This window comes from Anser brachyrhynchus, assembly GCF_964034855.1.
Source record: "Anser brachyrhynchus genome assembly, chromosome: 17".
Taxonomy (NCBI): domain Eukaryota; kingdom Metazoa; phylum Chordata; class Aves; order Anseriformes; family Anatidae; genus Anser; species Anser brachyrhynchus.
Window position 1 is genome coordinate 4,907,076 of NC_137710.1, and position 24,192 is coordinate 4,931,267.

General features: G+C 40.3%; 1 protein-coding gene across 5 annotated transcripts in view; it reads left to right on the forward strand.

Moving 5' to 3' along the window:
- TMEM132C (transmembrane protein 132C) overlaps positions 1–24,192 on the forward strand; it is a 205,090-nt gene that overhangs the window by 43,720 nt on the left and 137,178 nt on the right. For all 5 annotated transcript variants that reach the window (XR_013940466.1, XM_080560172.1, XM_080560171.1 and 2 more), the window contains exon 2: positions 14,625–15,513. Coding sequence is in view for 4 of the 5 variants with exons in the window: in XM_080560171.1 (XP_080416297.1) it covers positions 14,625–15,513 (889 nt within the window). In the remaining variant the exon portion in view is untranslated. The remainder of the gene's footprint in view (positions 1–14,624; positions 15,514–24,192) is intronic.

A 24,192-nucleotide genomic window follows, 5' to 3' on the forward strand; every position in this document is an offset into this window, starting at 1 on the left:
AGCATGTAGATCTAAAGCATACACTAATCTCTTTTGAATTTGGCTGTGAAGTCTCTGCCAGCTTTCTTTATTGTAGAGGGGAACTCTTCTCAAGAAGCTGGCGTTTCTTTGCTGTAGACTTGATGTGACACTAGACAAGTTATCATTCTATCTGCATAATGATTGTTTCCCTGTGAAATAAGGGTAGTAGCACAGCTCTTGATGATAAGAACTGTAAGCTATTGTGGCAGAAGGAAGGGATGCCTAATTATTACAGACAGCCACACATTTCTTTAGCATTTCATAGTATGTAGCCCAAGTCAGGACTAAGGTGCACAGGCAGAGAACATGCAAGCAAATCTGCACAGTGCCTCCACTATAGCTGGTTCTAATTAGTCATTTTTATGAGCTCCAGAGTCAGACAAAAATGAGGAGCCCTCCCCTTGTGTAGTTTCCTGTTTGCTGGGTGCATGTAAAAGAGATCTGGCTATGATGTATGTTAATAATGAGCTGATAATGTAAGCCAGCTGAGAGATGGGGAGTTAGTCTGGTCTGCTGCCAAGTGGGAGGTGAAAGTTCAGGAACTGACTCATGTTGCCAAGACCTGGTCCTGTGGAGAAGGTCTGCCCATTAATAGATTGAGTTTCTCATTAGGGCTACACAGCATATGCTTACAGCTTTGGGGTTTCAAGCTGAAACCCAATACCAGTAAATGCCTGCTGAACAGAGTGGCAGATTTACTGGTAAATAAAGGATTAAAGGAACACTTGGCAGGGTTGTTGGACTGGAAACCTGACTGGCCTTTGAAGATTACTCCATATTGTAGATCCTCCCTTAAAGTTTATTCTAAGAAGAGACTTGTTCTGCAATTTACCTTGCAGCCCACAGGGCTGGAGTTTTACATTGTCTACTTCTTTTCCTTGATACCTATCAAGGGTGCAAGATGCTCATCTCTGTCTTCTAAACCAAATGCATGCTATTGCCTCTAAAGTAAAACTGCACCAGTAAGTTTTTAGCTCTGAGGAGCCTGATATAAACAAGCTCCCCTCCTGCCTCTTGCAGGCTTTGCTTTTCCATGGAGAGCGAGTACCATGCACTAGATTTCACAGCAAGCAGCTCAGTATTTACAGCATCTCTGAAAATACCCTTGTTTCCTTCTGTTTTGAATGAGGATCTCCAGCAAGCTAGCACAATTGCCTGCTTGGGTTACAGCATGTGATGTTTATTACAGCCAGCATGAATGGAGTGCGTATGTGGCTAAACAGCTTTAGCAAACTTGTATTCAGAGAGTTTTAAATAGACTTCTATATATTTATATATATATATATACACACACACACATACACAGTGGTCCAGAAGCCCAACAGCTGACGAGTGTTAATACAGTACTCTGGGGCTTTAGGGTGGCATTTTCTTTATATGCCTTTATTGAAAAGAAAGATGATTCCCATTAAACTTTAGAGTTTTGAACTTGTGCAACACGATGACTCTTGTGCCACTTGGCTTCAGCTGGCTAGCTTTACCTGGGGAAACATGGAGTCAAAGGAACTGCAAGATAGGCTTTGTAAACTGCTCAGTGTTTGACTAGTGTATGGTAATATGCTTAATAGAGTTACCTTTTGCTCTTAATTAATTTAACTATTGTTTTGTTAAGTAATGAAGGAGACAAAACTGCAAATGTGAAGGCAGCAGTGGATTTTATCTAACCCCTCTTCCAACATAAGGCTTTTCTTTGTTCCTGCCTGCCCAGAAGCCACAGGCATCTTTAATCATTGCTGAAATGGTATTGTCTTGATCCCAATAGCTGTGCTAGACCACAGTCTCTTTTGATGCAAGACATCTGGCTTCAGTAAAGTTGTAATAGAGAGAAGGTATCTGGCTTTTTCCTTCCTCAGACATGACAGGACAAGTCAGTCTGAGAGGTCAAGACTTGGATTTACAGTTTATCACAGAGAAATGAATTGCATTTATTAGTGTATATATGCAAATACATATTTGTGTATGCGTATACACGCACACAAGTATATATTTCACCATAATGTGCTCTTTTGACTATGTAAATCTTATTGCTTTTTTGTAAACCAGAACTAGCAAAAATTTTTCAACCTCAAAAGGAGCCTTTATCAGATAGCATAGGCTAAACTGTGGGTGTGGAGTCCGCTAGGTTTAGTTTTTCCTCTGAACCACTTTTTTTTTTTTTTTACCACTGACTGTAAGAAAATTCATAAGGCAGAGGCTTTTTGGAGAACGCTGCCTGGGAACGAGCAGTTGGGGCCTAGTATAGATCAATAAGAAAGTACACGTGGGTATACGAGGCATGTGGCAGGCTTGTCTGTGTTTTACCATAGGAGTGCAAGAGGCTCCTCACCTGTCATGTTAGCACAGCGAGGCAGCGCTGCCGAGCAGTGAGGACAGCCCTGTGCGGGGGCTTGGGGTCGGCCGTAGCAGGGGGTGAAAGCCAGGCTTTTACAACCTCTTGGGCTTTGAGTGTGCCTTGGTCTTGCAGCGTCTCACTGACAATACAGCCCTTAGCACTTCTTATTAAATCAGTTGCCTTTTTTCAGCTGTAATGCCTTCCTCTGCTGCTAGTTCCTTTGTCACCCGAGCTGATGGGATTGCATGCTTGCAAAGCCGACAGTGAGTGAGAGCAGCTGATGCTGCCAGCAGTGAGAGTGGACAGTGTTCGTTGTATTGAGACATCTTTAGCTAACCACATCAGCTTCTCTGGCCCTTAGGGGGCAGATTAAAACACTCCTAATGTTTAATAGCATAAATCCTGAGGAGATCTTATGTAAACATGTTCAGTGAGCACTCATTAATTTCCCTTGGGAGTCAGGCTGAATGAAGATGCTTTTCAAAGAAAGGAAAAAAATAATTTTATCTTTAAGGACTGCACCTGTTGGGGAAAAAATGTAGGAGGCACTTGTACTTTAAGCTGTGTGAATTAGGGATCTGTGGCAGAGACATGAGGGAGGTTTGGAAGTTATATTAGGAGAGGACAAAAATAGTGCTCGCAAAATGTATAGCAAGGCTCTGTTTCATTGATTTGCAGGGAGGTCTTGCCAATTCTTGAGCAGCAGCACTTTAGGCGTATGACACATTCAACCTCTTAGAAAGACAGTGCAAGTGTCATTTGCTCTGTGTAATTTTGTGGCACTCAGCATAACAAACTCACATCCATCATGGTCATTTGTCTTTGCCAATGACTTTAAGGACACTAGAGAAGCAACAGCAAGGTAGGAATCTTAGCAAGAATTATGTTTTAACCAGCCCCAGAAAATAAGTGTACTTTGCTACACCTTCAGAGGTGTGTGGGCCAGCTCTGTCTCTTTCATGAATGCACTCTGCATAATTCCTTACTGAAGTCTCACCACCAAGACTTTGCCCTACTTTGTGCGCTGGATCTGGGTTCTTGTAATGTATCTTCATTTTAGGCATGTCCTGTTTTTTGGCTTGCAAGTTTATTCCTTTCAAGATAAAGTTTGTATCAAAGAAGAACTTGGTCTCATTGGTTTTTGTATCCTAGTTCCAAAAGCGGAATTGCCAGATGTCCTCTCCCAGACACTTTCCTCAGGTATTGCACAGATGGTGTGTTGTGGTTTGACCCTTTCAAGACAGATGATAGCAAGACAATTAGAGCAAATGAAGTAGACTTCAGAGAAGAAATTCTAAATCATGCTTTCCACCTTAAACAATAAAAACAGAATTAAGAGCATGTGTGCATAATTCTTCCTGCATTTCCTCACCATGATTAATCATTCTTTGAGGTTTACTTGTGTCCCTCAGGATTCCTTCTTCCGAATCTCATTCGTAACCTTGTCATTTTGACTTTCCCATGCCCATTACTAACACCACAACCACTGTAGTGCTTTGTTCTTCTTGTCGTTTCTTCACCCACTCACTTCCCCATTGCAGGTAAGCTGGAGAGAGCAGTTCACAGAATGGCCAAAGTTCATCTGCTATGGGAATGGGATTTTAGGGACCCTCTTCCCTCCTACTTCAGCCCAGCAGTGCTGATGTTCACCAAACCGACCATCCAGTGGCTGTTGTGGAGAGCTGGGATGCTGCCAGCTTTTGTTAGTCAGGATGAGATACTTGAGAAAAAACAATTTGGGATTTTGGGGAGGGGCTGTTCATCCCAGTATCCACTGGTTTTTGATGTGTTAGCAGCAGCTAGTTTTCTCCATGTGGATGAGAGCAGACACCAAATGGGATTGTACCGCTGCTGCTGGTGTAGCTCTTCAGTCTTCTCAGGAGGAAAGGTGGTAAGTTGGCTAGAAGCAGCCACTGGACTGAATCCAGTCTGCAGGCTACTAGATGAGCCTGGATTTCAATAAAAAGGCTGTTTACTTAGCAGTATCACTAGCACCGGTGGTGCCACAGGGTGCTTCAGGATGCCTCTGAAACACTACCGCAAACCAAGCGGTAGCCAGGGCTATTTCTAGTGCTGCCTTTCCCACCCTGTTTTCCTTGGGCTTAGGGCAGTTTTTAGGAGGGATTCCTCCTTGTCCCCTTCCTGCTTTCTCTTCTGATGTGGGGCCTTTTCAAATGGAGAGAGAAGGCTATGCAAGTTTGAAGAATAGGCACTGCAAAAGAGCCACCTCTTGTAGGTGATATCACCTACAAGCAGCTCTTGGAGGTGCTGTGACCACAATAACACAAGTGCTTTAGCTATCCCTTTTAATTAATTCCTCAAAGATGGTGTTTAACCAGATAGATTTCTGCTTGATTTCTGTCCTGCTGCTGTTGGTGGGGTGGGCTTCCTTTGTGCTCGGGGACAAAGAATTGCTTGGAGGTTAAAGGTGACACAGAGTTCATTTCCTGAAGGGGCAAGGCTGGCCCCCACCCCCACCTTCATTTCTCAATTAATTGCCTCATAGATCCTTGTGGCACTTGAAATGGAGTTGATTAGTGGAGTTGTAGCCGGGACAGTGGGATATCCTGACATGTTAAGGCACAGCACTACAAGCAGATATTGAAAATGTGCACGCGTTGGCTGGTACTGTTCCAAATGTATCTGTAGAGGAGGAGAGAGAACAGGGATGAGTGTTGTCTTTTACTCTCAAATGAAGTTCTCGTACAAATACATATTTTTTTTTTCTTTCTGTAAACAACTAGAAAAATAACCTGTGGGGGTTGGGTTTGTAGCTACTGTAGCATACCGTTTTTCTGACTTTAACAGAGCTTTATTGATTATGCCAGTGGAGAAACTTTCCTGTGAGTGGAATTCTGCAACGCTTAATATAAATCAGTACTTCTGTGGTCATTTTTTTGCCACAAATTAGTTATTTTGTATCAACTTTGCATAGATATTTGTAGATGCCAAATGGGATGACAAATCTGGAAGGGGTTCATTTCATCATGGAATCCAAACACTGAAATATAAGATGCCAGTTATGAGTGTATCAAGACGTATGCTAAAAGTATATTAACCCTAGAGAAAGCCTTCTCCATATCTAATAAGTCCTTTTTTTCCATGTTTAATCTTAGAATTATTAAGTGTCTGATTGTACCTAGCTCTTGGAGTAACATCCCTTATATCTGTGTAATGCAGCGCATAGCGGAGATGGTGTGGGCCTTTTGGCACTAATGTAGTATAGAGTCCTTTTTGTTTGTGTCTCTGGCTTTATTTCTAATTAGCTTCTCAGAACATACCTATTTAACAAGAAAAATTATTTTCCCTTTTTCTTACTGAATGGTGTGGGGGGGAAGCATTGTAATTCATTTATTGAATCCTGTGTCCTCTCCCTACACCTGTGTAGCTGCCAGCTCTGTCCGGCATAGATCTGCACACTACTCATGCTGAGCTTTGTACTCAGTTCGTGTTGATTTTTGTGGCAGTGGAGAGTGCTGAGCAAATTGCACCATTCAGACTCTAGGACCCTAATCTCTTTTTAAACAAGGAGCCTGTGTAAAGCAATTTAATGTCTAAACAGAGGAGTGATGCCTATCAGCATCTAACAAAGACTTAAACAGCAAAGGAAAGCACAGTGCTGTTAAATGAGAGACAGAGGCGTAGGACAAGAGATTGACACATTGCCAAGGCCAGAACTATTTGTTCAATGTTTGTAATTTGCGTGTCTTTATTTCTGCAACACTTCAGTAATTATTTTTTTACTGAGATATCACAGTGATCAATTACATTAATATTCTGGCCAAGGTTTTGAAATATCATGGGAGATTGTCTCAAATTTAGCTTAAGAACATAGCACACAATCTGCTGAGACCTGTTTTTCACTTAATTGTACTCCTGTTAAAATTAGACCTCTTCAGCAGAGTGTATTCAATGGGAAAACAAGAATCCAGATCTCTGAAAAGTTACTGGTTAAATTGAAAAAACCTGGTGATACTGTCTACTTGTTCCCCGCTTGTTGGCTTCCCCTGGGTCATTTTTCCTGTTTAAAAAAAAAAAAAAAGTCAGTGCTTTACCCAGTCTTTCTCAGATGAGCTCAATGTTGTACTTAATCAAAAATTAGTCAAAATTCTCTATTAAAGAAGAGAAGCTATCATGAAAGAAACTGTCTTGTAGTCGTGCCCTATGGCTACCACATGTTTTCAGGAGAGCTGGGAGTAAACTCGGGTATACTAAATCCTTCTCCCCTTCTATACAGCTGTCAAACAAAATCAGCTTAAGTGTTATTTGCTTTGGATTTGTAGTGCTGACACAATAAATGAATGCAGAATCCATGGAGTTTACCACAATGAGACAAACAGTGTTGGAACGAAAGGCCATCATATGACATTTTACCTACTGTATGTTGCTCTCAGGGTACTGACATTTGCAGTTACTGGCAAGGGGAGGAAAGCCTGGGAACTTGAATAGTGTGTGTATGGAAGTTTTTAGAACCTTATCTCTCAACAAAAGCTGTCATTAGCAGAAATTTGAGTTCCAGATATTTATCTTTGTTTCTAAACAGTAAACTAGCTTCAATACGTCAGATGGCTGCGGCGGTACAGACATTCAGTAATGTCAGCGCTGGCAGTAAGAGTTATTTCTGAAACCTTCACTGACCTTTGCATATACACTGTTGTTTTACAGACTTTTAAGGTCATCAACTAGTCTGAGAAAACAGTTTATAGATTTCAGTCCTGAATGTCAGACAGTCTTTGACTAACATGTCTCAGTTATGTGAATTGAGGGTGATGGACAAGATAGGTTTTGCAATGCAGTAAGTCGAGGGTGATGTATAGAACGGTGACCATCCAAAATTGGAGCTTTCAGACTGTCATTAAAAGACTGGAAATGCATTTCTAACGTGCAGTTCTCTGAATATTTTCATTTTGTGTTTCCAAATTAGAGTTTTAAGAATCTTTTCCTGTTTGTGAAGAGACTGTGCATCACAAAACAGTATTTGTGGTTTGTACACATGTGCCTGCAGCCTCAGTAATCCTGAGGAAAATGGAGCAACCTAGCAGATGTCGGATAATGCTTTATATTGCAGAGATCTAATCCTGGTTTCTAATAGATAAATACTGAAAAATAGATAAATACTGAAACAAAGAATTTTACTTGTACTTAATGCCATTACCCTATATAGTCTGCATATCTTTCCAAACATGCAAATCCTTAATTAAAGTCTTGGTGTATTCTTGGTCTCTGTACCTTCCTACCTTGCAACGAGTTCCATCATCTAATTGCACCATGTATGAAAAGATTTCTTCTATCCACCTTGATTTTTTTCACTTAGTTTCACTGACAGACCCTTTTCTTTTAGTATGTTAGAGAAGCACAGAAGTTCTGGTGTATCTTTGTTTATGCATTATTTTAGGTAATTTTGTGGTGTTCCCTGATGGTTTTGAAATGACTGTTCTGTTTCTGCTATAGGTGAAATGTGTCTGTTTGTACTAAATCAACAAATGTCTGTTGAGATTTCCTAAAGGTTTTGCCTGCTGCAGGATACAGGAGATAGATTCATTAAGGACATGCTTTCAGTATGTGGGAGAAGCCTATATAATGGAATATTATTCCAGTTTTCATTTACAATAAACAGAGTGAAATCTGGTATTCTGTCTCCCTGAAATCAAATAGGACATTTGTTCAAAATAACTGATTAAATCATCTCCTGACAGTCTTTATCTGATGTAGCATAATTGAACTCTGATCTAGGCTTGATAAGGTTCTATCTATACCGGGGTTAAAATGTGTGGTTGGTTACCGAGGGTGTCTGTTCCCATCTATGTGAACAGGGAATATACAAGTCCAAGTTAATTAACAAAACACTCAATTGTATACTTGTCCTGTGACTTCGAGTCTCAGTTTAATGAAACCTGGATCCTAAAATTCTGAGAAAATAGTTAGCAATCATTTAGTTGACAGAATTGCCCTCGTTGGGTGCTCACAGGATATTTGAGAATAGACTGTAATTTCCCTCAAACATGTTCAGTATATGGATTTCTTTGACAGATTTGTTTCCACAGTTTATTTTTAACTTCACAAATTGGTCTCAAGCATTCACTGTAAGCATTTGACACTTGACATTGCCTATGTGCAATTAGTCAAAGAGTCTCTGTTCTCTCACTGGATGAGAAAGCATATCTGATGGGCAAGCATGAGAAATAGAAAACATGGTTTCTGCAGTTACCCTGTCATGTCAGGTTTTCAATTGATTTTTTGAATGGTCATAGGTCCATAGATTTTAAGCCAGAAAGGAGTAGTAGGCTCTAGTTATCCCTGTACTGAAACTGTAACTTGCAGTGAGAAAAAAAAAATGTATCTTTCAGAAATGAATCCAGTCTCCCTATAAAGAAATGGACAAACCATTATTTCTGCCTGTAATTTATGCAATGGTTAATCAACCTCACAGTTAAAAATGCTTCATATTTTTAATTTGACCTTGTTTGATTTTTAAGTTTCAGCTGACCTTTGTAATATGAAATATCCTTTTCTAGATCTTAAGGAAAGAGAGCTAAGAGGGGATGAGAGTACAAGGTCATCCTGAAATCTAAATGAATATTCACAGGCATTTATTTCTTGCCAGATTTGCTGAGCTGTAGTTTTAAGAAAAATACTTGCTACAAGATTTTTTTATGCTTTGAATTTACTAAGTGTGCTGCCAGTGTGGAAAAATAAGGGAAAATGGACAAGAAAACATAGCTGTTGATGTTTTGTGGTGAAGAAAACATCTGTAAGGATTTAAGTGCATCTTTTCTACTTTTATTCTTTCCCTACTCTGTTTGCATTTGCTGATTTGGAGCATGTGATTGTCCGTGCAACAGTGGGACAGGTTTGGACTAGTGGAAAGAGTCATGGAAGAGAATTCAAGGACGGGGATTTCTGTGAGAGGATGGCTAGTATAATGCTTAGAATATGTTTAGTATCGCTGGATGCAGGGGTAAAACGGGAACGGGAATACACATAAGGAGAAGGGATAGCTTTTAAATGGTTTGCAGTATTTGTGGTGGCACTGTAAATAAACAATATCTATTTTTAATATAAAAAAGTGGCATGTAATTTGTGAAAAAATAAAGTCAGTACAATGCAGCATTCAATTACAGCTATGACAGCTATGTTTAGGAATGGAGGGACAAGTCAGTGGGTAAAGCAGTTATAAAAAGGAAGGAGAAGATCCTGCTTTGGAAGTTACAGACTTCTTGGTGGAAGCTTCAGCTGTGCTGATGTGGTAATGGAACACAGACTGAAATTTGTCTACCAGTTTTCACATGGTTTGTTTCCTGGAATGAGTATTTGCAAATGTGCCTTTATGAGGGCCATGCAAGGTACAAAGAAAGATTCTCACATTAGTCCTCTTTTTCACAGGCAGATGTCTTCTGTTCTCACTGGCTTTCTCTGGCTAGGAGCCTTCTGGCTGGAGGGACAGGCAGATGGTTTCCTTGAAGGCTTGGTGGCTTATCAAACATCAGTCAGCAAAGATGCCTGGCCATTGGCCAGTAATCTCCCACCCACGAATGAAACCCTTAATTCCCAATCCAAAAGAAAGTTGTTTCAAACCAACCTCATAAAAGGTTGGCTTAAATATATTAAACCTTTATGACTGTTCCAGTGAATCCAGCACCCAGGGCTCCAGCTCCATGTGAAATTCCCCTAAAGAAAATTCTTCTTACATTGAAATCCAAGAAAAAATAATGCAGATCAGAATTCACCATTTCATATCCAGCTCCAAAAACAGACTTGTTAGGTAATAGGAATTTGACCTGGCCTGTGACGCTGGAGCCAGTGATGTCTTCAAAAGATGCCTGTTTGGGTTCAGATGAAGTGCTACAGAAGCATGTGAAGCCAGAAGGATTAGAAAGTCACTAGGCGGTTGCAAAGGAGTAATTACTTGTAAGCCTTAACTTTTGTTCTTGGCTAATGGTAGCTTTGTTTGCTGATTCTCAGTCTTTGCAATGCTGGGCTTCACCTCTGGACAATTTGTGGCTCTTATTTAATACAGAAAGGTAAAGCACTTGCTGCTTATTTGTGCCGTAGTTAGAATTGGTCTTCAGTACAGAAATACTATTTCTGCAGTTCCATTCTTACCCTTGTCCATATTCTTGATTTCCATTTTGGTTTGTAGCGATGTGTAAGTTCTACTTATTTGAACCCGATATGTAAGGTCAACAAGCATCGTTCTCTGATGATCAGGGCTTTCAGATGAAGCACCCATGGCTTTTCAGGATATATTTACATCCTTCAGCTAATCTGTCTGAGGAAATGCAACTTCCCTGATGTGCATGTTTTAGATTTTTATAAATGCACTTAGCATTCCTGTGCAGAAACCCAGTTCCATTTTGGTGATGCAATTGTACCCACATTAGTAGCTGAACTGGCAGTGAAATACTGCTCCCACAGCTGGTACTTCCATAGTGGTACAACGCTTCAATTTAGACCTTGCTTTAACACGAACCCCTCAAAATGTGCTTTGGTGGTTGAGGAGAAAAAAGTTCAAAATTGAGATGTATTCTCAAACATCTGAAACCACTGATAGGCATGGCTTCTTTTTTAAGAGGTGCTCCATTTATTTTCTAAATAAGTAATCATTAAGTGTAGGATTACGTTGTCTAAAGTAAGTTGTGATACGAAACACAAAAAAACCTTGGCATCTTGTTAAATAGATTTTCTGATTAAATTTAAAAAAAAACAAAACAAAAAACCACTTCTGTGGCAGAGCTGATTAAACATACAAAAATGTTCCTTGGAGATTTTGGTAATTAATTGTACCAGGACATGAAGGTTACTGGGTAGAGATTTGTGTAAAACAAACCCCTGAAATGATGGCCTTTAGTTGCTGATACATATGGCTGGGATTCTAAAATAAAGTGGACAGTTTTAACTACCAGCTTTATCAGTAAAAAAGGCTCAAAGCGTTTAAATAAATTGTCTAAAGCACAGCCATCACTGTAGAATTATAGCACTCCTTTACGTACAGTACAACAGTGGGTGGAAATCGTTCGACTACAATAAAGGAGCAAAGCTTTTTCTCTTTGCTGTCATTCTGACCAAGCAGATTTTGCTGATGTTGCCCAGTTTATTAAAGTGGAAGTTGCATGGCTGTTTTTCTTAATATTCAGCTAGGTCCTACAGACATCATCCATGTGATTGATTCAGAATAAATGGAGTGCCTGCACAAGAGAGACCACCGTCAGTCTGAGTATGTGCTACAGCAAAAGCCCTGGGAATTGCAGGGAAACAGCTGTTAAGTTTCAAGCATAGATACTGATCAACAGCCCTTTGAAATCAAGAGTTTGTCTCTGCAGCCTGCTGAGTTTTTCTGTTTCTTTCAGACCTGTTGAAGCCAAAGGTATTCCCTCAGTAGCAGTGGCTAAGATGCCAGTTCTAGAGCAGGGTTTCGGTGAAATGTGTACCCATGTGTTTCACTCAAGTAATGCTTACGGGCAAGGAAGTGCTTATGTGCTTCCTTGAATTAGAGCTTGCTGCTTTCTGATATTACAAGGCTCTTGGCCTTAGAACTTTTTTTAGGTGTACTCTTTTCTAATGCCTTGTCGAGTCAAATTCAATATCCAAGCTGATCAGCAAGAAACTGAATTCTCGTGTAGCAAACCTTTTTTTTTTTTAAAGGAACAGTGGTAGCTGTCACATAAACTCTTTACACAGCAATTCAGAAAGTTAGCTCTATCTCAGCAGGCTGTGCTGCAGGTGAAGGGATTTAGAGGAAAGTGAACCTACACTACTACTGTTTCAGTAAACCAAGTTCCTGTTGTGTTTCTGGACCAGAAGGAATATGTAGGCTTTGCTGTTTCTTGAAAGATCCATGTTCCAAAATATTTACATTTCTTATTTCGGTATTATAGGGCTTGGGGATGTAACCCTAACAGAGCACTATTCTGATTCAGCTAAGGGAAAGTTGGCTCGCTTAAAAGTGAGTGCCATTATTTTGGGCAGGAGTGGCACCTGTACGTTCCTTTCCAGCAGAATTGAGATGTATGCCAAAGACTGGAGATTAACAGGATTGAAACAGCGTGCTACACTGAAGTTCTGTTTTAAATGTGGCTTTACTTGACAGGGTATTGTGCTGGTAATTCACTGCATGCTGATATTTTCACTGACAGGCCTCTTACCTTTCTTTTTTTGTCTTTTTGCCTTCTAATTTTTTTAATTTTTTTGTTCAGTCATAGCAGTTTCCTCATTTATGAGAAATAATTCTACCATCCAGTGGTGGTGCATGAATTAAACATGAGCGAGCACATCTTAATTCCTTATTTCAAATTTATGGCTGCCATCCTTTGAGAGCTCTGACTTTTTTTCCCCTCTTCTCCACCTTTTTCTTACATTTTTCTTAATTGCTAACACCTGCCTTCCAAAACTGTTCCCTTCCCCAGCAACGAGTAGTGCCAGCACACTGGCTACATGCATGCTCAACAAGATTGCAGTGAAGTTGTCTCTGTCAGCAGCAGCCATTTGGAGTAATGATAGTTATTGATTATTTATTACTTGAAAACATTTAATTAAGTTTGACTGGATAATTAGTATGCTAGCAGCCAGACATGCTAGAAAGACAGTGAATCTATTATTTGGAAAAAAAAAAATAAAAAATAAAAAAATAAAACCCAACCTCAAGCTGCAGATCCTTGTGAGAAAGACAGTGTTTTATCAGCTATATAGGGTTTTAGAGATCATCAGGTGTTCCTGAGCTTCAGACAGGTCTGGGCATTATGCATTGTCCTTACTGTTGCCTTTCTTTAAAGTGGTAAACAAATACAGAACCTTAAATCCTGACTCTGATGGGATTCCCCAAGGATATTGGAACGGACATATGTCTGAGGGCAAGGTCTATTTTTAAGTACTAAAGACAGTATAGCACTAGATGCATCTTCATTCAATTACCCTTTGTACCTATAGTTATCTCTTCAGAATGGGTTAGGAAGAGGGCTTGGGAGTATTAAGTAATCCGTGCGTTGTATTTTAAGGCTGCCCTCTATTATTTACCCCAAGTAGGCAATAAATTTTCTTTCAACCTATTTATCACCAATATGTATGTTGTTAATCTTCATAATAGGCAAACATCATTTCAGTCAAAAGGAGTTCGATATTCAGCTTATACGTAAATTGGGCCAGTATGTACAAACCTACTAATTTATGTATTGTATTTTATGTATTATCTATACGCACAAAGCACTTGTTGAAATATTCCTAGCCTGTGGTACATATCTGTTTAACTTAGGAAGCTGATTTACAGTCAATATTAAATTACAGAGGTGCAGATCATAGTGCTAGAAATAGTAGTACAAGGGCAAGATTTCTTGACAGAGGAAGAGAATGAAATGGGATGTGTTAGTTCTTAGAAAAGCAATTTCTGTCTTTGTAGAACAGAGGCTGTATTTGATCTCTGGGCAGCGTTCCTTACAGGGGTGGTGATGAGCAGGCTTTTGAGGGCTGGGGTTCAAGGGACCTTAGCAATGTGCTGAACACTGTACGTGTGCTGTAACTGAACAGAAAGATTGAAAAGAGAGCAGGGAAGTTTCTAAGTGGGTGGAAGGTTTAGGTGGGGGTGGCATGGACAGAAGTGGGGAAAGTAACCCCCACTGGTGGTTTAAGTCACCCTGTTTATTTGTGAACTGGTTTTGTGAGGCTTTGACTCTGGCTTGTGGCCAGTCCATAAGAGAATTGGTGTGAGCAAATTTCAATATTTGAAGTTTTGTTAGGGAGGTGAGACGTTGCATGTGAGTGAAAAGTATCTGCACAAATAGAAGTGTCCTATTTCTCATGCAGGTGTCAGTCAAAGCATTCAGGGAGTTCCTGAAGTGAAGTCAGTTTCTCCACGTGATTTTGTTGTGTGTTAGGTGGGCACAAGGTTCTGTTACTTCCAGTTGAAAGGCAAGTGTAATATAGGACTAAGTTTTGCACGGACATTATCTATAACAGCAGGCAAAAGGAGTGAAATGCTCTGTTGCAGTTGGCCTGTCTGTATGCTGGAGAAAATGATCACCTGTATATGTGCATGTGTGACAAAACTATGCTAAATAAATGTAAGGTAGCACTGAAGTCTACATCACTTTTTTCTTGTATGTAACGCAAAATAAATAAATAAATAAAAAATAGCTACATCTAAACATTTAACTTCAGTGTATATTTTTGCACCAAATGATAATCCCTAGCTCATCAGGTAGCTCCACTAAACTTGTAATGAACATACCTTGGAATCCAGAAGCATACTTGATCTAACCCACATCACCTTTTCTTTTATTAGTGGCAGAGAGTCGAGGGGTCTTGGACAATAATCAGAGATTTTCTTCTTCACCAACTTACCTACCTGTGAGCTACCGGATCTTCAGTGCCGAGACATCTTTCTTCCTCAAAGAAGCCAACCAGGATTTCATGAGAAATTCCAGCTTGCAGTCCAGGGTGGAATCATTCTTCCCATACAAAGCCAAGAGGCCACCCGTGTTAAATGCCAGCTATGGACCTTTTTCCATTGAACAAGTTGTGCCCCAGGACCTAATGTTAACTTCCAACTTCTTTGGATCTGCCAACAAGTTTACTTATAACTGGAAACTCAAGGCCTTCATAATGAGTGACAAAATTTATGTGAGCAAACCCAAAGTCCAGGTCCTGTTCTACATCGTGGGCAGGGACTGGGATGACTACAGCACCACAGAGCGGCTGCCCTGCCTGCGGGTGTTTGCCTTTCGAGAGACGCGGGAGGTCAGAGGCAGCTGCAGGCTGAAGGGGGACCTGGGGTTGTGTGTGGCAGAGCTGGAACTCCTAGCAAGCTGGTTTAACCCCCCCACGGTTGTTACAGGCCGTAAGAAGCCACCTGATTTTTCTGAAGGGAGCCCTGTGGAGCTTTACTACGCTGTCCAACCAGGAGATGAGAAGGGAGAATGTACTGCTGAGGATGTAAGGAAGGGAAATGCTATCCGGCCAGGAAAAGATGGCCTGGATGAAACCACGTCCCACCTACAGAGAATTGGATCAGTCAGCCTCTATCGAGGCCAGGAAACTTCTCAGCTAACGGAGCTACGGCTGGACAGTAACATTGTCATCTGGCTGCCCTCAAAACCTGTCAAACAAGGAGAAGTTGTGAACATTTATGTGACGATTGCCACCAATTCTACAGTGGATCAGTTCATACTCAGGTATGGTAGGTTGTTTGTTTTTTTTTTTCCTGTTTCTAATGTGGTAGCACACAGATGTTGGGAGCAGGGGGCGAATCACAACCAATTTGCAGTTAACCCGCACTGGAGGTTGCTCCTAGTCATTGAAATCCATTATTTTTCTTGAACACTGTGAAGAGGACTGAAAGCCTCCATCAGTAGGAGGTTTTTTGACATGTATGCCATGCCATTTAACACATGCCGACATTAGGCAGCAAAGCACAAAATACGGCAATTCGCTGCCTTAGCGGGGCCATTTCTGCAGAATGACAGGCAGTGAGGCACCAGAAAAGTTCTCTGCTTTACAGGGCTTTTAAAATCTGCTTTTTATTGCACAGGCAGAGTTTAAACATAGCAAAACTTCAATTACCTGCTTTTCTCAAAGTGCTCTGACAGTGCTTTGCCTCTCCCACACAGCGGTTTTGTTATGAGAGCTCTTCAGGGAGGAGTTTTAACTATCTACTTGTGGTTAAGCAGCATTTGTCTTTGCCAACATGTATACCCTTTAAAATGAGACCTAATGTGTTTGATATTGCTGTGGTTTGTAAAGGACTGCAAGAATTGAGTGCTGTTATTTTGGACAGGAGTGGCAAAAGCAGTACCTGGGAACATAACAAATGCCTTACTGGTTCAGACCACCTTCCTTTCATTTCCTTCTTTAGCAGTTTCACTACCAATGAGATGAAAATCCTTTGAGGATGACAGACTGGAAAACTTGTTAATCGCTGAAATATTTGATGTATCTTTTTTTCTGGTTACCAGGCTTTGAATTCAAGGGAAATCTCCACGGTGATAAGCAACAATTGCTCTTTAAAGCCTCAGGGAATCAGAGTTTCCCAAAAGATTCTGCACATGAAAGTATTTATTTCTAAGGCTTATATGAATTAGATTAATACATAGTTGACAACTACCGAGGAGAATAGCCTTTAGAACAGGAAGTGTCGCTTGGCAGATAAAAGGCTTTTATTTTAAAAAGAGGGGATTTTAGTTATCCCAGAATCATTCTGATGTTTGCAGCTTTGGTTAAGTTGGTGAGATAATCTCCCGGACACCTGTTTACTGAGTGAAATCTCCGTTACAGAAGTCTTTTCTGACTGCGGTGCTTATCTTTTATTGAAAATCCTTTTTCATGAAATAGTAGAAACAGAATGCTATTCCACATAACAAGCATAGCTGTGGTGAAAGAAGAAATCCAAAGGCAATGAACTGGGTATTTGCTGGGTGGATGGGAGAGGGGTTCACCCTTTGAAGGTCTGCTTCAGTCTTTATCTTCCTGAAAAGGGAGTTGAAGATAAAAACAAGCTTGCTGCAATCTGATGATGTATTTCTTTGCTCTGAAATGAATCTGCCTAGGCAAGGGTGTCATTAGCATGCTGAGAAGTGCAATAGATAGAAATAGTAATGTGGGATATCAGTAGCTGCCTGTGTGACTTGCTGTTATGGAGAAAATGGATTCGTTTCGGTTTTGAGAACAGGTAGCTGGTTTATTTGAAGTGAATAGTCTGACATTTATTGGAATATTGATTGTTCTGTGTTAATCACAAATGCAGAGCTCAGGCCATATTCTGTTGTTGAAATGCCCTTCTGGTGAAAAGGGGATTTGCATTTTTGCTTAAAATTATTTTGAACCAGGCAAAGACATGAGACTGAAGATACCAAGATTTTTAAAAAGAGTTCTGCTTGCTTCCAGCAGGAATAAGAAGGTGGTGATTTTTTTCTTTCCATCAAGGGTGGGGAGGGGAAGGGAGTAAGCACACTGAACAGCATTGATCTTAGAAGGCAAGTCAGCCCTATGCTACATCTCAGGACAATGTGCAATATTCCCAAGCAGATGTCAGTTTTGAAAACTTACTCTTGCGGGCCTGTTAGTCTCATATCTACAGAAGATGCTGATCCATGCAGTTGTTAAGGCATCACATAGAAGCTTTCCTTAAGTACAAGAGGGTAATTCCATGTAAAAGAAATGGAAATTGTTTTAACAGCTTCCTTGACACTGTAATTGGAAGGGGCAGCTGGGTCCCCACTGGTGAAGCTCATGTGTCACTGTCCTGCAAGGTGCTAACGGTGTGGACACTTCTGCCACTGCTAAGATTTCTGCTGTGTATTTCGTGACTGCTGGCGAAAGGTTGGCAAAACTAAGTTCAGCTTCCTGGTTCTGTGGTGGAAATCTGTCTTCAGTGAAATTTCTTGCATGTGGAAGTGTGGGATTTGACCCGGGAGCCCATGCAGTGCCTATACCTTACAAGGAGGAGCTGACTGAGCACAGCAGCCAGGGAGCAGTGAGTACATATGCTGGTTCTGCCTAGGGGCTGCTTTAACCTTCTCCATGGCCGTTTGCCTGGTTAGATATAGGGCTGTATGCTCTCATATTCATGGGTTCCCAGCAGAGCAATCCCTACATCCTGTGACATGCATTCACATTTAATCATCCTAAAGAAAAACATGCCACACATTATCCCCAGGCACAGTGGGTTGGCTTGTTTATTTTCTGCTTCTTGTATATTATTCATTGAGGTATTGCAACATCCAGTGCTGAAGTAAACAGCATGTGATCATTGCTTTAGGAAAATAATAGCTACAAATCTTCTCTGGCAAAAGTAAAGTAGACTGGTCTGTGACCTCATATCCACAAATCATCGGGATTGAAACTGTTCTTAAACTGTGTCTTAATTCAGAATCCTATTTACTGTATCCATAAACTTATCAGCCCAAGAACACCAGTAAAGTCAAGGAGAATGACTAATATGACAGGGAGTGAAACTAATTATGCGTGGTAGTACATTAACGCAGTAGGAACACTGTCTGAATAAACAGATCTTCCTCTCTTGCATCTAGCCAGTGCGAGCTATTGTGAAAGTGGTTCAAACATTGCTGACAGGTTATAGGATGTAAGTGCTTCACAGAACCCTCTTCTTGTCTTGCTGGGTGAACTTTGGTAAGTCTTTGCAAATAGAAAACACCTGCAAAATAGAAAATGTGAAGAGTTGATCAACATCACACTCAGGAGTATGAAATCTGTTTCAGTCCTGTTTCTAAAATATTTTGGCTTCCTGTGATGAAAGGAGATTCAGATTTGCTATACGTTACCAACAGTAGAGTGAATAGGAAAATATTGGTAAAAGAAGGGGGGAAGTATCCTTGTACTGTATTTCTGCTGTTGAGAAGGGCTTCTGGCCCCTAGAGGGGAGATGAATTCCACTTATGGCTGACTGCTCAGTGAGGAAAATTCCTGTTACCTCTAGCAGCTGGGTAAATTATGAACAGAAGAAGGGGTAGTGTCATTATAACTTCTCTGTAGATTGGAAAATCAGCACAGGACAGAAAAATTAAAAACTAGCAATACTTGAAATCCAGATCACTTAAGTGTTCTGTGTGCTTCCCAGAGCTGTTGTAAATTAACACCACTGGCTTCTGCAGAGCTGCAGTGATTGTCACTTCACGAATTGCCATGTATTCAAGCTTTTCTAATCTGAGTCATCGTTTGTATATACTGTATGTGAGGATTAGAAGGCAAAATCCTTAGGGCAAGACCCTGTTCCTGAATGCTTCTGTGAACTGCCCTCACATACAGCAGGCTACAAATAAGGGAAAAATAATAACCATACTGAAAACAAGCTATTCTCAAGAGGTTAACTTTCAGAAAGTAACACGTAGCTATGTGTGTATATATCTGAAGATATTTGAAGGTAACTGGGAATCTGGCCACTCAATTTCTATTTGTAGTACTGGGCAGCCAGTGAGCTGAATGCATTAGGCAGCTTTGAAAAGTTTGGCCTATGTGCATTGCTGACTTTGTTCTGTAGACCTAAATACTTTTCCAACTACTACACCATTAAAGGATCCTTCTATCTGTTTTTTCCATGGCATGATATACCTACCACATTTGATCCAGCGTGGGGCCAAAACAAAAGATGTGGGAGCGTGAAGTGCTTTGTTATTCTGCTAGGCAGCGGCTAATCTCTAGCGTACTGCAGAAGGTGCTGAACCACCACGTAACCCGATTTACTGGAGGTATTGAGCAGGATAAGTAACGGGAAAGGAGATGAAGTTATCTGTCCTGATTAGAGAAAAGGGGTGAAAAAACAGTAATACAGTGATACAATAATCCTGAGGGAGAAAAAAGATTTTGACAGTGCAGCTTGTTCGCCTGAAGGGTGGTAGGCTGTACACAGTGTTACTGAATTACTTTTGTCCAGCAAACAAATCAACCCAAGACAATGGATAATTAGAGATGATAATAAATCTACAGATTGAAAAAAGGTTAAGGGATAAATGCAGTGAGGAAGGCTATTAAACCGATCAGTGGAGGCAGCTTTATATGTCAGTTCCTAATGAGTATTGACAGCAGGCTGTGTTAGGTGGTACTGAGAACTGTTAAAACCTAGATGCTCACATCCAGCAACACTACAGAAAGCCCGTAGCTAGAAAAGTAGTTATGATCATAACACCAGTGTGCTGCTTGCTTGTGAATCTCAAGAATTAAAAGACCAGCTTGTGATCTGACCATTTCTGGAGAAACTACTTGTGGAAAACAGGGATCTCTCAGCATCAACTTCACCCGTTTTGTATGGAAGACCTATCTGAACCTCCCTAGGGAGTAAACTGCTGAGAGGAGCCAACTGTGCTTGGCCCTGCCCATACCCACTGTATCTAAAAGGAAGCAAAAGTAATTGTTTTCATGTAGTTACTCTTAAATTTGCTATTGACACTTGAATCATACTGTATTATGAAACAACCTTCTAATAACCTGAGATTTACTGGTATAAATTGTTTATCAGTTTTTAATGCATTTTTTAATGCATCATTGTAGTAGCATCACTGCCTGAAACGACATTGTGTTGACTAACTGAAGCTGATTTAACCAGAACATGAGAGGCCAAAACCAGAGATGAATTCACTCTATGGTTTGTGTTAACACATAACTTGTGACGTATATTATCCTAGGTACCCATTTTCCTCAATAAATGGAATGTTGATTTCCAACTCTGAAATTCTTGAGGAACATGCTTTTGAGTACTGCTTCATGTTTTAATACGAATGAAGTTCAGAGTGTAGCAAAGAGTGATTGGTTTGGTGGGATGCTCTTCTGGTTGTCTTCAGATGTGAGTGACAACAAAACATTTTTCATTTCCCGTGTAGTTTGATATAGCTTAACAGTGAAAACACTTAGGAAAGATTTCTTAGGAAAGATCTAAGCATAAAAGGATTTCAGTCCATATCTTGAAAGGAGAGGAGATTGAAGCCCTCAGACTTTCTTCTGTTGTATCATTATTTCATGTTCAATTTTCAATTGACAAGATCTCATCTTCAAAAACCCACACTCAAAGCTTTAGCTATTGCAGGAATATGAAAAGTAAGATATAGTCTCTGAATGCTGGATTTCCTTTTGTGGTACCTTAAACCTTCTCTTTGGACATGCTTTCTGTATTCTGAGGTACTGATAAAACTAACTGGATAATTCTTGCGCTGTATGGAGAAAAGCATGCATCTCAGGCAGTCCAGCTAGCAAAATGCCTTTGTTCTTCTCTTCTCATCTGAGATAGTTTCTCCATTCATATTTTTTCATCTTGAATAAACAAAATGTAAACTTTCTGGCTAAGATCTTTTGGAGTATTCTTCACATTTTTCCTTGTCTTTTTCAGAACAGTCACTTAAGTCAAAACTGGAAGGTTTAAGTAACCTAGTTATGAAGCTTTAATCAGCATTCCAAGAAACTGGAGAAACTCTTCCTCGGTCTTCCAACCCATCAAAGAGCTTTCCCAGTCATTTTGTTATTAAGTAGAAGTCATAGAATTGGATGCTAGGTAAGAGTTGGTTTACAAAAGTGTTCAGAACTAGAAATTACTGCTTGAGCCATGAAGTTTTTTATATATTTTGTCCAGTGGTTTAGCCTTGTAAAATGTTCGTTCTTACTGTGAGCTGTTTGCAGGTTTTTTTGTTTTCCCTTCTGTAAAATGAATAGTAACAATTCAGCTTCAGATCTACAGTGGAGCAGGTTTAAAAAAAAAAAAAGAAAAAGGTGGTTTAGTCATTGTTATGCACTAATTAATAAATCAAGAGACGTGGATTCTCTTCCTACTTCTATTCAGGACTTAGTCTGTTACTTTGGGCATAACATTTTATTCCTGTTTACATAATCTTTTTAGTTTGTTTGCTTGTACTATGTACTATACACAATTCGGGGAGGATGCTGGGCCTTGCTTTTTGTGCCTCACTCAGTACAGGGAGCCTCCAGTCCCCATAGGGCATCTGTGGATTACATAAAACAAGTGACAATAAGGCACACAAGAGTTGTTACACTTGGGGGACTATGTTTTTTTCTGTAAATAAGAATAATAGTACTTTGCAAATATTTTGTTCAGGTTTCTTCAAAGTAAATACCTGGGTAGTAATTCAGAGCAATCATGGTATCATTTTTTATTTTCTTGTTCAGTAAGAAATGGAGCATAATCTATTGAAGTTCTCCTAATTCTGTTGTTTACTAGACAATATGACACTGACATAAAAAGGTAATTATTTAACAGTATAACTTTTATAAGCACTTACGATATCAAAAATCTTTTTTCAAAGAGAATGCGTTAATACTATTTGAAAAGAATGTTATCACGCTCTGGTTAGTTTAATTTCATTAGCCTTAGGAGGCACTGTTTGTGGACATCAGTGTCATACTGGAGACAGCTGGGTCCTCCAAACAAGTGGCTCATTCTTCAAAATAAGTTGGTGAAAGAGGTCCTTTAAACAGATAAGAAAAGGCCAAGCTCGTTCACCAGAACAAGCAAAGAGCTCACTTGAGTCTATGGTTGCGGTCAATCAGGTTTGGTAAAGTTTAAAAAGGAATGGATTATTAATTTTATATAGAAGTTACCTGCTTAAGGAAGAAAAAAAAAAAAAAAAACCAGGTATTCTTCTCCTGACTGTTCAGAAGGTTTCTTGAGCTTTGAAAGACAATGCAATGTGCTCTTTAGCACTGAGAATAAGCTATACATTAGTTGTTAGAAGGCAGTCTCTCTTGCTTGCTTTGGAAGTCATTTGCTGATTGACCACGTCCGAGTCACTGGATCAGAGCTTTGCAACCAGTGAACCAGAAGTTGAGGTTAGGTCCCAATATATTCAGGAAGTGAGCAGTAGGGTTCAACATTGCTGAAGTTTGTAGAAATGTAACTGCTCAGCACTGAGAATCAAAAGCTATTACCACAGTTTTCAAAACTTTATCATTAACACCCTGATGAGCTGGCTGTAAAGTGGAATTTCTATTACGCAAAAGTCTCACAAAACCTTAAATCATTAGTGTAATACTCGTAGGAATGTTCTTTGCATTGTGAAAGCATTTCCACAGTGCAGACTCAGTCTGTGGGTTCTTTCAGCCAAATGCAGGGCTTTTTCCACGTGACTGGTTATTTGACAGGTAGCACCTCCATTCCTCGAGTTGCAGACTCAGGTATGAAATCCAACCAGTTGAGTGTGGTCAAACCTGAAGTGTAATATTAACCCCACTATAAAACACATTCTAATTTTTGTGCTTCAGGCTTTTATGTTTTGAAATCTTTTCCCTACTATGCTGATAGAAAAGTAGAAGAAAGTGATAGGGGCTGTCTTAAGGGGGACCATAAGTGGGGGAGAAGAAAATTATTGCATCAGCAGCCAGCCAGCGAATTGCTGCACCAAGTGCTGGGGCTGAACTTTGCAGTTAGCACTGGCAACAATATGTGGAGGCATCTTGTTAAAATCCCCTCCTGTAAGCCTTTTCCCTTCCATATCCTCTTCAGCCTCAGCGACCTAGTGAACTCATTTCTGGCTTCTTTTCCAAATACGCTGCAACACATGTTGCTAAATGCTCACTGGTGCCCCTGGCTCTTCTCCTTCTGTTTAGAGACACTGCTTTGGGGTATGGTGTGCCTCCTGCTGGCTTCTGTCTGCTGACCTCCTGAATGCCTGTGCATGTGCAAGGCTGCTCACAGATCAGATAAGGCACCTCTACTTAATTTTTGTTTAGACTGTTAGCCACTTGTGTGACTCAAGTTACAATGTTTAATTAAATCCTTGGTTACTTGCCCAATTAGAAACAATGGTGGCTCGTTAAAAGATCATACCATATAAACCCCAGTTCTCCCAAACCAACGGTAAGGAGGGAAATTTCATACTACCGGGAGTGGATTTGAGTTGAACCAAGATAATGTTTTCTGGCTGTCTGAAAAAAGGCTGTGATCCGATGCATTAGGGAACCTCCTGGGAACCCTCAATGTGATTATCTGACAAGCTGTTGGGTTCCAAGGCCACTGTAAGCAGAAAAGTGTGTGAGCCTGTAGGTCTGAATGGAAATGAGTATCCCTGAGAAAAATTGTGTGGAGAAAAAAAAGCTTTAAAACCCAGTGCATCTGTTAAAGCTGTAAAAGCAGTAGCAAGTTGCCAGAATGATGCTGGAAGGGACACCCAGTCATAGCTCAGTGTTTTGTGGTAACTTTAGGGTGAGGGAGGAGGTATGGGTAATAAGCCAAGAGTAGGTACCTGGCCTGGAAGAACTGTAAAAATGTGGTGGTTTTATCTGTATTGTTTTATTGGTGCTTGTGGGTCTCGTTACTTAAGACAGAAACTGTCAGATTGATTGCAGTTCCTCTTTTGGTAGGCTATCACTCCTTCCTTGTGACAGCACATATACAAGGA